Source organism: Ornithodoros turicata, unplaced genomic scaffold, assembly GCF_037126465.1.
Source record: "Ornithodoros turicata isolate Travis unplaced genomic scaffold, ASM3712646v1 Chromosome45, whole genome shotgun sequence".
Lineage (NCBI taxonomy): Eukaryota > Metazoa > Arthropoda > Arachnida > Ixodida > Argasidae > Ornithodoros > Ornithodoros turicata.
The window spans coordinates 523,844-537,668 of NW_026999376.1; the positions used below are offsets into that span (position 1 = coordinate 523,844).

The 13,825-nt window shown below is 46.0% G+C and overlaps 1 protein-coding gene across 1 annotated transcript in view; it reads left to right on the top strand.

The window, feature by feature from the left end:
• Nucleotides 1-13,825, top strand: part of LOC135374164 (piezo-type mechanosensitive ion channel component-like) — a 123,867-nt gene that overhangs the window by 62,999 nt on the left and 47,043 nt on the right. Inside the window, exons 21-23 of the mRNA XM_064607177.1 lie at nt 5,618-5,803; nt 9,570-9,627; nt 10,787-10,901. Of these exons, the coding sequence (XP_064463247.1) occupies nt 5,618-5,803; nt 9,570-9,627; nt 10,787-10,901 (359 nt within the window). The remainder of the gene's footprint in view (nt 1-5,617; nt 5,804-9,569; nt 9,628-10,786; nt 10,902-13,825) is intronic.

The following is a 13,825-nucleotide window of genomic DNA, read 5'->3' on the forward strand; positions in this document are numbered from 1 at the left end:
CGACAGATTGAAAACGTTGTCGGAGGTGTACACGGTCGGTTTATCATCCTTCATCCTTCATTATCATCCTGCTACGCTTCTGTCTGAACCAATCCCATTTTTCGTTCCGGGGGCAGGTCTACCATCAGATTGAAGGTTGTCCGATGGGCAGCCCGGTGTCCGTGACAATGGCTAATCTCGTCATGGAATATGTTGAAGAATCTGCCTTCCAACGATTTACCCACAACATCAAGTTCTACCGACGGTATGTCGACGACACTTTCGTGATTCTAAATCGCAACCTCCTAGACGAATTCCATTCGACTCTGAACAGCATTGAACCGTCCATTCAATTCACTTGCGAACTTGAACAGGAGAACCGGCTCCCATTCCTGGACGTGTCCGTACACAGGCTCACCACCGGCCTGATTCAAACTTCCGTCTACCGCAAGCCCTGTGATACCGGTAATTTCCTAAATTTCGAATCCTACCATCCGATTGAACACAAACGCAGTGTAGTGAGAACCCTGCTTCAACGCTGTGAAGATTTCGCCTCTTGCCCGGGACAACGTACGTCCGAGGAGATGATAATCAAGGAGTCACTCATGAAACGAGGATACCCGCTACGTTTCTTTGAGAACACACGAAAACGCATGCAAGAACCCAGGACCCGAAAGAAAGATGATTTCCGACACGGTATCGTCACCATCCCATACGTCAAAGGTGTATCAGAATCCATTCGGCGAGCCCTCCTCCCGTTAAAAATCAAGACTGCATTCAAGCCCTGCCTGAAACTTCGTTCACTGATTTCTAAGCCAAAAGACCATATTCCCCCTGAGTCCCAGACGGGTGTTGTGTATAAAGTACAGTGTCTCGGTTGCGAGGTGTCCTACATTGGAGAGACGGGCCGCAAGCGCAGTACAAGACGAAAAGAGCACGAACGAGATGTCCGCAACTCAACAAACGCAACGCGATCTAAGACAGAGCTCACCGAGCATTGTTGGAACACAGATCACTCTTTTGACTACGCGAATGCTGTGACCTTAGCCAGGGAACAAAGGTGGGGCCCCAGGAAACTGCTTGAGTCATGGCACCTGCGAGGAGAACCTTCAGTGTGTAATACCAATCGCGGCCCCCTCCCCGAAGTGTTCGCCGACCTGGTTAAGTAATCCGCTGGTTGCGGTCGCCTCCCATTTTGCTTTCACTGATGATGTCCCCCGCATGGGAGACGAAACGTCTGCATTAAAATTGTTAATTGTTGCGTCAAGCCGGTGTGTAATTTCGTTGTTTTCTATCATGACTTCTCCTGGCTTCTGGAATATTTTTGCATATTCAGTTCAGTAGAAGCATCAATTCGATTTGGAATTCGAACATTGAATTCCATATTTGATTAGGAAATGGAATAGGATATACGATTACTCGCTTCGGTGCTCAAAAATACAAACATTCACACCGTCCTATATCGTAAAAAGTCAACGTCCGAAGTCAACCAGTTCACGCGTACCAAAAGTGAATTTTCCTCAGGGGACATTTTTTCCGGGGACGTTTCTTCCAGGGAACATTTCTTCCGGAGACAATTTTTCCCGGGGCATTTCTTCCGGAGGCATTTTTTCCGGGGACATCTCTTCCTGGACCCGTGCTCTGGGGAAGGGGATTGGCTTATATTCTTTTCTCTCTGAGCAATAGTATTCACGTCTAGCACTGACAATTGTTTTGTAACAGCCTGCTATCCGCCCGTAACAGGCTTCCCTGTCATAGAAGTTGTCAGTGGCACTGGGAGACCGAAGTCGATTCGTCATGCGCAGCGAAGGGCACAATTGTTATGATTCGAGCCTATTGTGATAATTGCAGTTTCATTGTGATAAGTATTATAATAATAACGAATACAGTTCTATGACATTTGACAGCAGGGCTGCTTGTCCGTCGCGTAGCGAAAAGATTGCAACGAGACAGCTGTTGTACGAAATGCCGCTAGCGTTCATTGTACACGCGCGCATTTCTTACTAGGGGCAAAAATAGGATGCTACGATTTTTAGTCCTGTACACAACAGTTGTTTCGATCCAAAGCCAATATGTTACTCTGTGGAAACCTTGCAAGAATGTCAGAAATACAAGCGAAGGTACACTCAAGAGCCAAGCAGTTCCTGCATAAAACAATATTTTATTGCCTAAGCGTTGTCTGGGCTCTACTCATCATGGTTACATGTTCGTCATAAAAAAAAAAAAAATCTTACGAGGCAGCTTGGCAGTAACACGCAGGATGTCAGTGACACTTGCAGCAACCGAATATGATTCAGCGGCGAGGTGCGCAATTGCTATTATTCAAACGTATTGCGATAATTAGGTTCATTACGATAATTATGCTGATGATACCGATTACAGTTTTATATTCCCTTGAGACCATGGCTGCTTGCGTACCGAAGATAGTGCTGCACGAAATGCTACAGTCGTTCATTGTACCGCTAGATTTGGTCCGCAGGCACACTACACGCACTTATTGCTCTCTAGGCGCAAACATAGGGTTCTACGATTTTTAGTTCGTTCACAACAACGATTATGAGCCAAGGCCAATATGTTAGGCCGAGGACACGTTGCGAGAATGCGAGAAAGACAAACAAGGAAGTACAAAAGAGACACGTTTCGAATAACAGCCTTATGCGTTCCCCCACGATTTTCTTTTACAATTAGACAGGTGGTACAACAACCGAAGGAATGTGAACGGGCGCGCTTTCCCATTATTTGTCTCGGTCATCTGTCCTCTTCTGGCCGTGTGCCATGCTAACCCTATTGCAGCAGGTCAGTGGTCGGAAATCTCGTGCAAGTTGGTCTATTTCCTGCTCTTGCATAATGTATTCAAAGTGTTAGAAGACTTTTGTGGAGTAGAATCTATACAGTGAACCCTCGTTATTATGACCATGGTCGTTCCCAAAAATTTTGGTCATAATGCTGAATTGTCATATTAGCGGGGGGGTTTGCAGAGGTTTCACTGCATTGTTCCCCAGGAGTATGGTCGTAAAGCGCGTATGTCAGATTATCGGGGGTCATATTAACGAGGGTGCACTGTATACGATAACTTTTCACGAGACCGCAGGACGCTGGAGAAGGTAAAAAAAAAGAGAGAACATATGGTGAGACTAAAGGAATGTACGGGTCAAATTTCAGGTATGTTAGTACGGGCATTGTGATATTGCTATGAACATGCCCATGCTGAGTTCATCGTGCGGAAGCGGCCATTCGCTTGGCGAGGGTAAAACAATGGGATGAGGCAGTGAGGCAACTGTAGCAAACATAGAGAAAGAGGAGATGGAACACAGCCATTAGAAATTGGTAAATGCATATATTGTTTATGATAACATCCGGGTCGACCTGAACGGCATCACATCGTACGCTCTTGGATAGCCGCAAGTGAAAGTTGGCACCACTGTGGTAATCTGAAAAAGTCAAAATGCACAAAAACTTGGCGATGCTCTCATGGGCAGAAATGATATATCGAAGTGAGATACACAGCAGAAGATAGTTCCAAACATAGAGAACGCTGTCCATCATCACCCTTTCACTCCTGTGCTGTACCTCAGACTATAAAAAAAAAGTAATCGGGGGAGGGTCGTAATACAGGTGCTTCTCAGTCTTGCCCCCAGAGTCAAGGCAATGACACTAGACTAAGACCACTGACGCCTAAGACCATACAAGGGGGCAAAGACCACAGCTTGGATTGCCTACGGAGAATAACAAATAAATAAGAGCAAGCGCACTGCACCAGTACAAAGTTACAATCACTTGGTTACAACTTACCGTTTCTCTCTCGCCAGCCGCCGACGCAGCTTGCGGACTGATGACGCAACTCCGCGGTTTCCGAGGATTCTTGAACGGCCGTGCCATTGCCGCGCGTTTCCAGTTTGTACGAAGCGGCAGCAGCAACGATACTATGAACGTGCAGCCTACCGCAGTATCAACAGTTCATATCAGAACACGACAGTCAGCACCAGTCAAAACGGCGTAGATGAATGCGTCCCGCAGCACAGCGGCACAGCAAGAGCAGTACGCAACCAACGTGACGTAACGAACACAAGTGGCGCAAGCGCCACCTTTCGCAGAATACTGGAGTTGATCATACGGTAGTTACATGCTCTGCCACGATGTGGCCACCGAAAATCCTGTATAGTTTCGGTTTGGTCGGAATGTTTCGGAATGGCTTGGGAACGTAATAACCTCCGCTGTGCTCTTCCAATCATGCTGAAATTCTCAGCAATTGTTTTGCGCATAATTGCCCATGCACTGCCACTTCTAGGCTGGTGTGGTGACATTAGAACACCTCGAAACAGGAAGCCAAAAAAGTCATTTTTTCATGTTTTTTTCTGAAGGCGCTTCCGGATTATCGGCGTCATATATCAATAAGAGCGAGACGGTCCACCCTCCACGTATCACAGAACAACACAACGCAACAAATTGTGCGCCGCTATCTGCTCTCCCTTTTGCGCCAGATTCGTACAAAGACCACCCATAATCGGAGATATTGGCATGTTCCAGGCCTTATGGCGCCGCAAGCGCATGCCTGGCCGAAAATCGGAAGACGGTCCCCCCGAGTCAAGAATCATAGCTTCCGAATGGCTCCAGTTTCACCACCAACAGACGAAAATGAGAGCTACAGGTCTGGTACAAAGTTGCGTCTTTTGAAGAGGGGAGTGAGACCATAGCCTTAACGGGTGGCCAAACTTTGCTCGCCCCTGGTGCAAACGTAAATCCAGTGATGGCCAGTAGTTAACTACATGATTACTTAAAAAGTAGTTATCAACTACTTTTAGAAATGTAGTGGCAACTAGTAGTTAAACTACTATTTCGAGTAGTTAACTACAGTAGTTAGGTTATTGCAGGCGCCAACTACTTCCGATTTTGCCGCAAGCTTTACGGCACGATTATGTTTCCGACTTTTACCTTGAGCCACTTGTTGGATGAGAACGGAGGTGCAGAACAATTGTGTCGTGCATGTGTACTAAATCTCCAGTTTTATCACTGCTTGTGATTCATGTTTAGGTGTCCAAGAAGACTATAGAATGGGATTGGTGTTGATGGACAACGTTAAGTAGTTATACATGTAGTTAAAATACATTGCAGTAGGTAAAGTAGTTTTAACTACCTCCCCTGAAAAGTAGTTGAACTACTAGTTAAACTACTCCATCTACTACTCCATCGCGAAGTAGTTAGTAGTTCGTAGTACTGTAGAAGTAGTTAGCGGCTATCACTGCGTAAATATGTGGGCCATTTTTAATAAGTTGTCGAATTGCTTGCACGTACCAAGCGGAGATCAGAGAACAAAACATACAGAGAGAACACGTGGCCTACCACCCGCAGCAAAAATATCTGAATTTTTGTTTTATTCGCGCCATATTGTAAATGGTGCATAAAACAACAACTCTTTTTTTCGCCAGTGTATTCTAGTCAAAAAGCTACTTCTTTGAACTGGTGTTTTGAATCCCTTAAAAAGGCGCGTTTTGTATGATGCACCATTTGCAGCAGTGTTCTCATAGAATACACTGTTGCGAAATGTCGTATAGAAAACGCCCTTCTTTGAGGGTGTGAAAGTGACACCAAAAGGGTGTAAGATTGCAATATTTCAAACCTCCATCGTTTCATCTTTCAGGTCGTACTTGTCAGTTGTCCAGTCCGGTCTGTTTTTCTCCTCCTATTGGATGACGCTGGCGGTGATGTTTCTGGCAGGCACTAGTCGCGTCTCCATTTTTGCCATGGGCTATGTCTTGGGATGTTTCGCCTTCCTTTGGAGTGGGGACGATTTTTTCCTGAGGCCTATGAATACATTGCTCCAGAAGTAAGTTACAAGCATTTTTAATGTGTGCCGCTACTACCGCAAGCAAGTCAACTACAACGTGAGCTAAATGATTTTTTTTCGGGGTGGCAACTTTCACTTTGACGCATGTTCCCGTTTCACTTTACATTTTTCTATTTTTCACGCCTGCAGCTGTGCGAAAAGCTATACATGTGAGATACACATGATCACTCAGCTCTATTTGCATATTGCGAGGACCCCGAATCTGGGTAGGGATAGGACAAGCTCACGATCGTGCGTGTTCGTGTCATGCACTATTGATATCATGGATTGGTCAGCAACGGCCTACCAAATAAACCAGTACAGATAAACTAGTGAGTATGGCATAGATGCAGGCAGGCCAGAGGACAAACTCAATAATGTGAAGTGCTTGAGTCTGGGTACAGCTAGAGGGACAGGACGAACGCACGACTGAAACCAGCGAGAGTTTTACAAAAAGTTGCAACTTGTGCTGGGTTGAGTTGAACACATGTTCACCGGCGCCTTCGCCTTTGCTGAGTCTGACACAAACGTATCAGGACCGAGAGAAAGAGTCACATTTACGTGAGGTGAAGAAGGTGTTTGAAAGTCATAAACAGCTCTCCACGAGAATATACGAGTAGTTCGGGGCAGCAACTTTCGTCGTGAACTACCTTCTCCGGAACGGGTCAAAATGAGTCGTAGAGCACTCTGCGAAAGGACCCTAAATATCGTACACGAATTGATTTTTCGAAGTGTTTGCTAGAAGGATAAAGCCTCGAAGGCTCTCGTTTTGGTCCCGAATGCCTGCAGATATTGAGGACATGATAACCCCCCCCCCCCCTCCCACCTATGCGCCTGCCATCCACGAGTGGTTCCTCTGCCTTTTTAAGGGCCTGAAGGTACAATAAGTAAAATGTAATCTCGAAGTAGAAGAACTGCAATGCCCTAGTTCGCGGACTGTAACCAACAGAAAACAAGTAGGAGTAGCCGAGTAGGCTTCAAACGTCGGCGGCACAAACACGTAATCCGCCAACGCCAAGAAACAATGAAATCGAAGAGCTCAATCAGCACATTTTTTCTGAGTTGTTTCAGTTCATTGTAGTCAAAAGGTTGGCTCGCATATTTGCAAGACGTGAAATATCTGGGAAACAACGTCTTTCACGCAGAGTTGTACATGTTACTCAAAAAAAGTAATTGATTACAATTACTGTTACTACTCCGCGAAAAGTGATCATTTGCCGTTACAAATTAATATATCAAAAATGTAATACGGTACCGATACAAAATGTAACGCGTTACTTTTCCCGTTACTTTTAAATTGTGAGCCATACCAAAGCGAACAAGCCTGCAGTGAATGCAACCGTACACCTCTCGTTGCAAATTCTAATATGAGACACCAACATACATGATAAGTGAAATTCACAAATACATTTGAAAGCAACATACAAAACACATACACGCGTTTATTACAGATTCATATACACGTTTACATATATATGTACACAACAGTGTTATCTGCGAACGACTTAGGTTTATATATGTATGTACATATACGCGTGACTAATACGTGGACCAATACGTGCTGACTAGTCTATGACTCAAATCTACATGCTCTAAGCAAGTTATACCGTTGCATGTCTTCCAACTATGTAATATATACATCCATCTAATCACTCGCACGTATTGCAGCCATTGAGTTTCAGCATTAGTTGCCGCTCAAAGCTTTCGTCCGTCATTTTAGCGCGCTTATGTATGTCCGCTGCGATGCTAAAGACCCTTTCCACGGCCGCGCGCCAGGGAAGGGTGTATCCGCTCCGTTTTGGGTGCGTTCCAAAACAAACCCTCGAGTCGAGTAGGTCGCGTCACCGAGTTGTACCATGTGACCACAGAGTACGCGCCGGGTCGAGTAGCTTTGGGAACGCATGGGGGACTCCGACCGAGTTAAGATGGAAGCCAGTGTTGTTACCGCTCTCATCTCTCAGATTTATTTTACAGAGACGACGATAACGACGACTCGGGGGGGGGGGGGGATATATTTATTAGACGAAACGGGAAAAAAACGGGACGTGGGCTTGCCATTCCGGAAATAAATAAATAAATAAAATTAAGAAATAAATAAAAAGAAAAGAATCAAAGAAAGAAATAAATAAGAAGGAATGACAAATAAATAAATAAAGAAAATAAAGAAATATGAAATGGACGACGACTGGGAATGTATTGTGAGCTGTATACAGCAGTCACCATGTCCCGTCAGACATAGTTGAACTCTCTCTCTTCTCTTGTCGACCCAGTGGGCATTTGGCTTTTCCAGCACTTTGTGTATGTAGTTACTTACCGTACAGTCACATTCAGAAATTGCTTGTATGGTAGTATTTCTTCCAAGGCACTGCAGAATTATTCTTAAGCCCCTCTATTGGAGAATGAAAGGGAAAAGCAGCTGACATTGTCGTCATTTATTCGTTAATTTTTTCGTGGGATGGAAGTTTTCACGTACCATTAGCTACCCCAAATGCAGGAAGTGGATACATCCCGTTGCATTTGGTAGTCAAAAGAAATAAAAATGTTCACATCATGACGACAGAAGATGAAAAATACAAAAGGTGGAAGCTGCTGGTTGGAATCCTAGGATTGAGGTAGTGGTGCGGGCGTGGTTTGAGTGACGGAAATATGCGGCGTCGGAGTCGAATGTGAGCTGAACGGCTGAAGAAAAACAAAACAAAAAAAACCGTAATCAGAGCGCGCTGAAGCGGTTCTGATAGTACACGTATCGCGAAGCGCGCAAAAGCCTCCTGTTTCATTCATCGTGAGAGAAGTCTGAGCTTGGGCGAAAAGACGGGAAATTCGTGACACAGTTCTGCCGTGTTGTCCCTTCCTTCCACAGTTCAGAATTTATCCAAGTTCCACCTAAGCATTTATCCACCAGCTAGCCTGCGCCTATGGTACATATATTACCTAAAACCTGTTCACACGAACTTACCGACAAACCATCTTACAACTGTGAAGGTAAAGGAAAAAAGTAATATCCCATTTAAAATGCCATTTCCGGCACACGCACACACAAGTAATAATAATAATATTGCTGGTCAGTAGGAGCTGTGCCTTTACAAGGACCACGTGGCTACAAGGCAATGAAACAAATAAACGTTGCAGGGCAGCTGTTAGTGAACAGAAGCTAAATAGATAATGGAAAAGCAACGCACATAAAGACAAGATAGAAAAGTGCACCAGCGAGGCTCACCTTGTCCTGGAAAATGTATCCGGCTCACATGTCTTTAGGCCTTCGCCTGGTCCTCCATGTCGCACAATCCGCATCGGAAGAGTGTTGCTATTTCGGTGTCCAGTTGTCTATTGATAACCCGTCGTGGAGGCCGAGGCTTTTCGACAACCATACATGCAGCTGGTTTCGATACCGCGTGTTCGCGGAAAAGAGCAGACGACAAAAGCATGACATCATTTCTCGAGTGAACCTCCCCTGACAGGCATTCCCAGGAGAGTTGAACCGAGTTAACTCTCTGGTTACTCCACCTTGTTTTGGGACGCGCGTAGTGACGTCATCGAGTTACTCGACCCGGTTTTGGAACCGCGCTTCGGGTAGAGAGCTACTCGAGGGTTGACTCGAGAGTTGACTCGAGTGTGACTCGAAGTGAGTTGAAGTGAGTGAGTGAGTTGACTCGAATGTGACTCACTGTTCCTTTAAAGGCTGCACTATGTGTAAATAAATAAACAAACAAACAAACGAACAAAAGTATGAGTTCCAATACTCACTCTTATTCTCGCCCTTTTGTAGCTGGAACTTGCTGCTGACGTACAATGTTGCGGTCATCTTCCTCAAGAACGTGGTCCAAGTAAGAATAAGGAGTGCACTCAGCACTCAAAGGCACTGAAAACTAGCACTCTGGCGTAATGTGCGCTGACAGATATGAAAGACTTACAAAAAATGCGCATTATAACACTACAGTTACCGAATATATTAGTGAGTATACTCGGTCTTTCTTCCCTCCCTCGATTTTCTCGGTCTTCAGCAGAGATGGACATAGCCGTTGGAATAAATGACCCTGTACGCGCACTGATTACCATTAAAGAACATCGTAGCGTAACAACGGGCATACTAGCAGCGCCAGAAGACGTGATGTGAAAGAAAGCACAACACATTCGCTGCACTCCACTTCCTCGAGTGCGCATGCAGTTAGGTCGTACACTACCATGGGCGCCATCACGCGGGGCCAAGGGGGGGTGGTGCTTTGCCCCCCTTGCTTTCAGAAACGAAGTGTGTCTGAGCGAAGGGAATGTACACTCTTAAAAGTGAACTTCACCACATAGCACGCTCCTAGCCAACCATCACCCCGAATGACAACGTTCTCGGTCTAGATTTGTTGAAAACGGGAGGAGGAGCCTATTTTGTGCCGTGCATAATGGCACAAAATAGGCTCCTCCTCCCGTTTTCAACAAATCAGGGGCGAGAACGTTGTCATTCGGGATGATGGTTGGCTAGGAGCGTGCTATGTGGTGAAGTTCATTTCTAAGAGTGTAGTTTCGTGCGCTGTTGACGCACCACCACCCCAAATACCCCCCGGAAAAAAACTCCCGGCGCTCCTGTAGACTACACTCTTAAAAATGAACTTCACCGCATAGCACGCTACTAGCCAGCCATAATCTCGAATGATATCGTTATCTGCCCTGATTTGTTGAAAAGGGTAGGCGTACGCCTTTTTTGTGACAATTATGAACAGCATAAGCGTGACAAAAAAGGCGTACGCCACCCGTTTTCAACAAATCAGGGCAGATAACGATATCATTCGAGATTATGGTTGGCTAGGAGCGTGCTATGCGGTGAAGTTCATTTTTAAGAGTGTACTGGCATCGAACATTTCAAATAGCCTATGCATCCGCGCGTACTGCGCAGGTGTAAGCTGTTAGTTAAGTCTCTGTACTATCTGTAATTCTGCATAATTTGTTCGCGATAAGACATGATGCACAAATTATAACGTGCCCTGCTTAACACAGGTCGCAGGATGCATCTTCCAGGACTATTTCCTCAAGTACTCCTGCTGGATGGTTCATCTGCTCGGTATAGTGTGCTTGAACAGTGACCATCATCAGCCAAGCGAGGCATCAAACGGTTAGTAATTACACGGATGAATCCTTAAAATTCGGCATTCGGTGAGAAACACATAAATGTTGCGAAAGCTTGCTGCCCTTGGTAACGATTACAACGAAGCTGCTTCTTCTAGCAATTGTTAACCGCTGAAGAATTTTACTCACTGTGCAGCCTTATTTATTTACATCCATAGAAATCTTAAGGAGTATGCTAGAAGGAAACCTCCAAAATTGGGACGTACGGGCGAGGGGAGCGCCATATTGAATCAGCTACTGTTGCCGCGGCGCATGCAAACAAAGGAATCCAGTAAGTATACTGCAAACATAACGCCAAAAATGTTTTTGGAACAGTAAAACACCGCCAGAACCCATGAAACCGTAAGATATATGAAAACACATACACACACACACACACACACACGAAGAAACAGACACGATACGGACGCCACATGGTGACGCCGTCTCCGCCGCTGCCTCAACCAGTAACAAAATATGTAGCCGACGGAAGCAGAGGAGCAACCGAGCAAGTGTTGCAACAGTTTTTGGAACTGTGGCTGCTTTCACGGGCTGGAAATACACGACGTTTCCTCGGCTGATTCAATATGGCTGCCTCCGAGGGCATACATTGAGAGAGGGAAGAGCCCCGTTCAAGTGCTTTGCTCTCCTCCGATCCTCCTCCCCAGCTTTCCTTCTAGCCTCTCTCCGTAAGATTTCTATGTTTACATCCCCGCTCGTACCATTTTCGTTAAGCCTAAAGGTGGCACGAAAAATCACGTTTAAAGCCACTGATACTAAAAATGGGTACCACAAGGAGACGACGTGTGTTCGCACTTTATTTCCTTAGCTCCTGCACAAAATTAAACAGACCTCACAGGCATCTGTTCATCACACACATTCACACAGCCACGAGCATTCACAGCTGGATCTGGGCCCACCGGGGCTCGCCAATAACGTTATGGCGCTGTAAATGTGTACATGTTGTACGCTGTATGCGGGTGTATATTGTCTGATATCTATAGATGCAGTTGCAACAATGCCATATCTCCTCATTCTCGGCGGAAACACCTACTTGCCCGATAAAACGCACGCATCCACGCTGTGAAAGCGAAGACACAGTCTCAATCGTACCTGTGCGCAACATTCGAGCCAGGGTCCTTGACCTGATTCGAGCATATCTGGTGGCGAGGCCAACCGCATAAGCGGTTTAGCAACAACATTTTGTTGTCAAGCGTGATGACTCAAGTCTAATGTCTTACTAATGAATAACTCATGACTAGTGTCAAGGTAATGACTCTTACGGTGGTGATGGTGAAAGGGTTCGCCATTGTCCGCCTCACAGAGGTGGGCAACGTCACGACTGACGCCCTGAGGGAATGTGCGTCTTGGGCCGACTTCTAAGGGAACCGCGCCGACATGTCTGAAAGCGTCAAAGGAAGACTTCAGACAGCACAGCCGGCACCGGGATTCGAACCCGAGTACCTCCCAGTCTCTACGTGACATGACCAATGACTCTTGTAACCCCAGTCGCCCACGCCAAATGGAACGTGGCCATAACACCCCGCCCGAACCGAACCGTCATTTAGAACGATATCGTTCTATCGCCTGACTTGTTGAAAGGAGTGGGGTACACCCTTAGAAATGAACTTCACCGCATAACACGCTCCTAGCCAACCATAATCTCGAATGACATCGTTATCTGCCCTGATTTGTTGAAAACGGGTGGCGTACGCCTCTTCTGTGACACTGTTCATAATTGTCACAGAAGAGGCGTACGCCACCCGTTTTCAACAAATCAGGGCAGATAACGATGTCATTCGAGATTATGGTTGGCTAGGAGCGTGTTATGCGGTGAAGTTCATTTTTAAGAGTGTACGCCTTGTTTTTTATTGGGATTAATGAAAAATGCAAAGCTTGTTCTGTTACATTTTTAAAGTTCAGCACTTGAATACGCTGATGATTTCTTGACGCCTTAATCACGGGGCACCCTAAAATTTTCCAGATTGTGTCATGGAAGGTGTTGCGATTTCCAGCGGCAGCTGAAAATCGTACAGTATGTACATGATTGTTTGTGTACGCGCGAGTGTGTTTACGTGTGTTCGTGCGGGTGCGAGTATGTGTTTGTGTGCATGTACATCTGTGTACACATGTTTGTGTGAGCGTGTGTCCGACCACGTGTGCTTTAGCGTGTGTGTGTGTGAGAGAGAGAGAGAGAGCGTGTGTGAGCATGCAGTGTGTATGTGTTTGCGCGCGTGTCTGTGCGTGCGTGTCTGTGTGTTGGACAGTGCGTGTGCGAGCGCGTGTAGGTGAGTGTGTGTCAGTGTGTACGTCTGTGTGGTGCGCTTGTGCATGTGCGCGAGTGTGATCGCGCGTGTGCGTGTGTGTGGGCGTGCGCGCATGTGTGTGCGTGCGTGTGGGAGCGTGTGTCACAGTTGGTTTTGTGCCACGAATACCTTCCTCTCCTGGCATCTTCCAGTGAACAGCTGCCACTGTAAAACAAAACTTCATCGCTTAACATGCTCTGCACTAACAATTGCGGCTTCTGTGGGACTTCACACACACCGAAATGCCATAAAGAGGCGTAGCCATCCTGTTTTCAATAAACAACAACAGCAACAACTTTATTTCACGATGACGAATGGCAAATTTTAACGCCAGGGGCGACACCCTACACCAGTGCTGGTGGTGATTCGAGAGATAAAATGTAATTTTCAATCATTGTACGATGCCATTCGGAATGATGGTTAGGTACGAACGTCTTATGCTGTGAATTCCTATTCTAACAGTATACGTATATGTCTGAATACATCCACTCGTAAAACGGATAGGGGTTAATCGAACCGGCTTCATTTCTCGTCACGAGGAACTGATCGACATTAAGACGCCACAGATTACGTTGCAGCCAGGTAGGATATGGGACTCGGGAATAGGCCTTCTCCCCGCAGATCT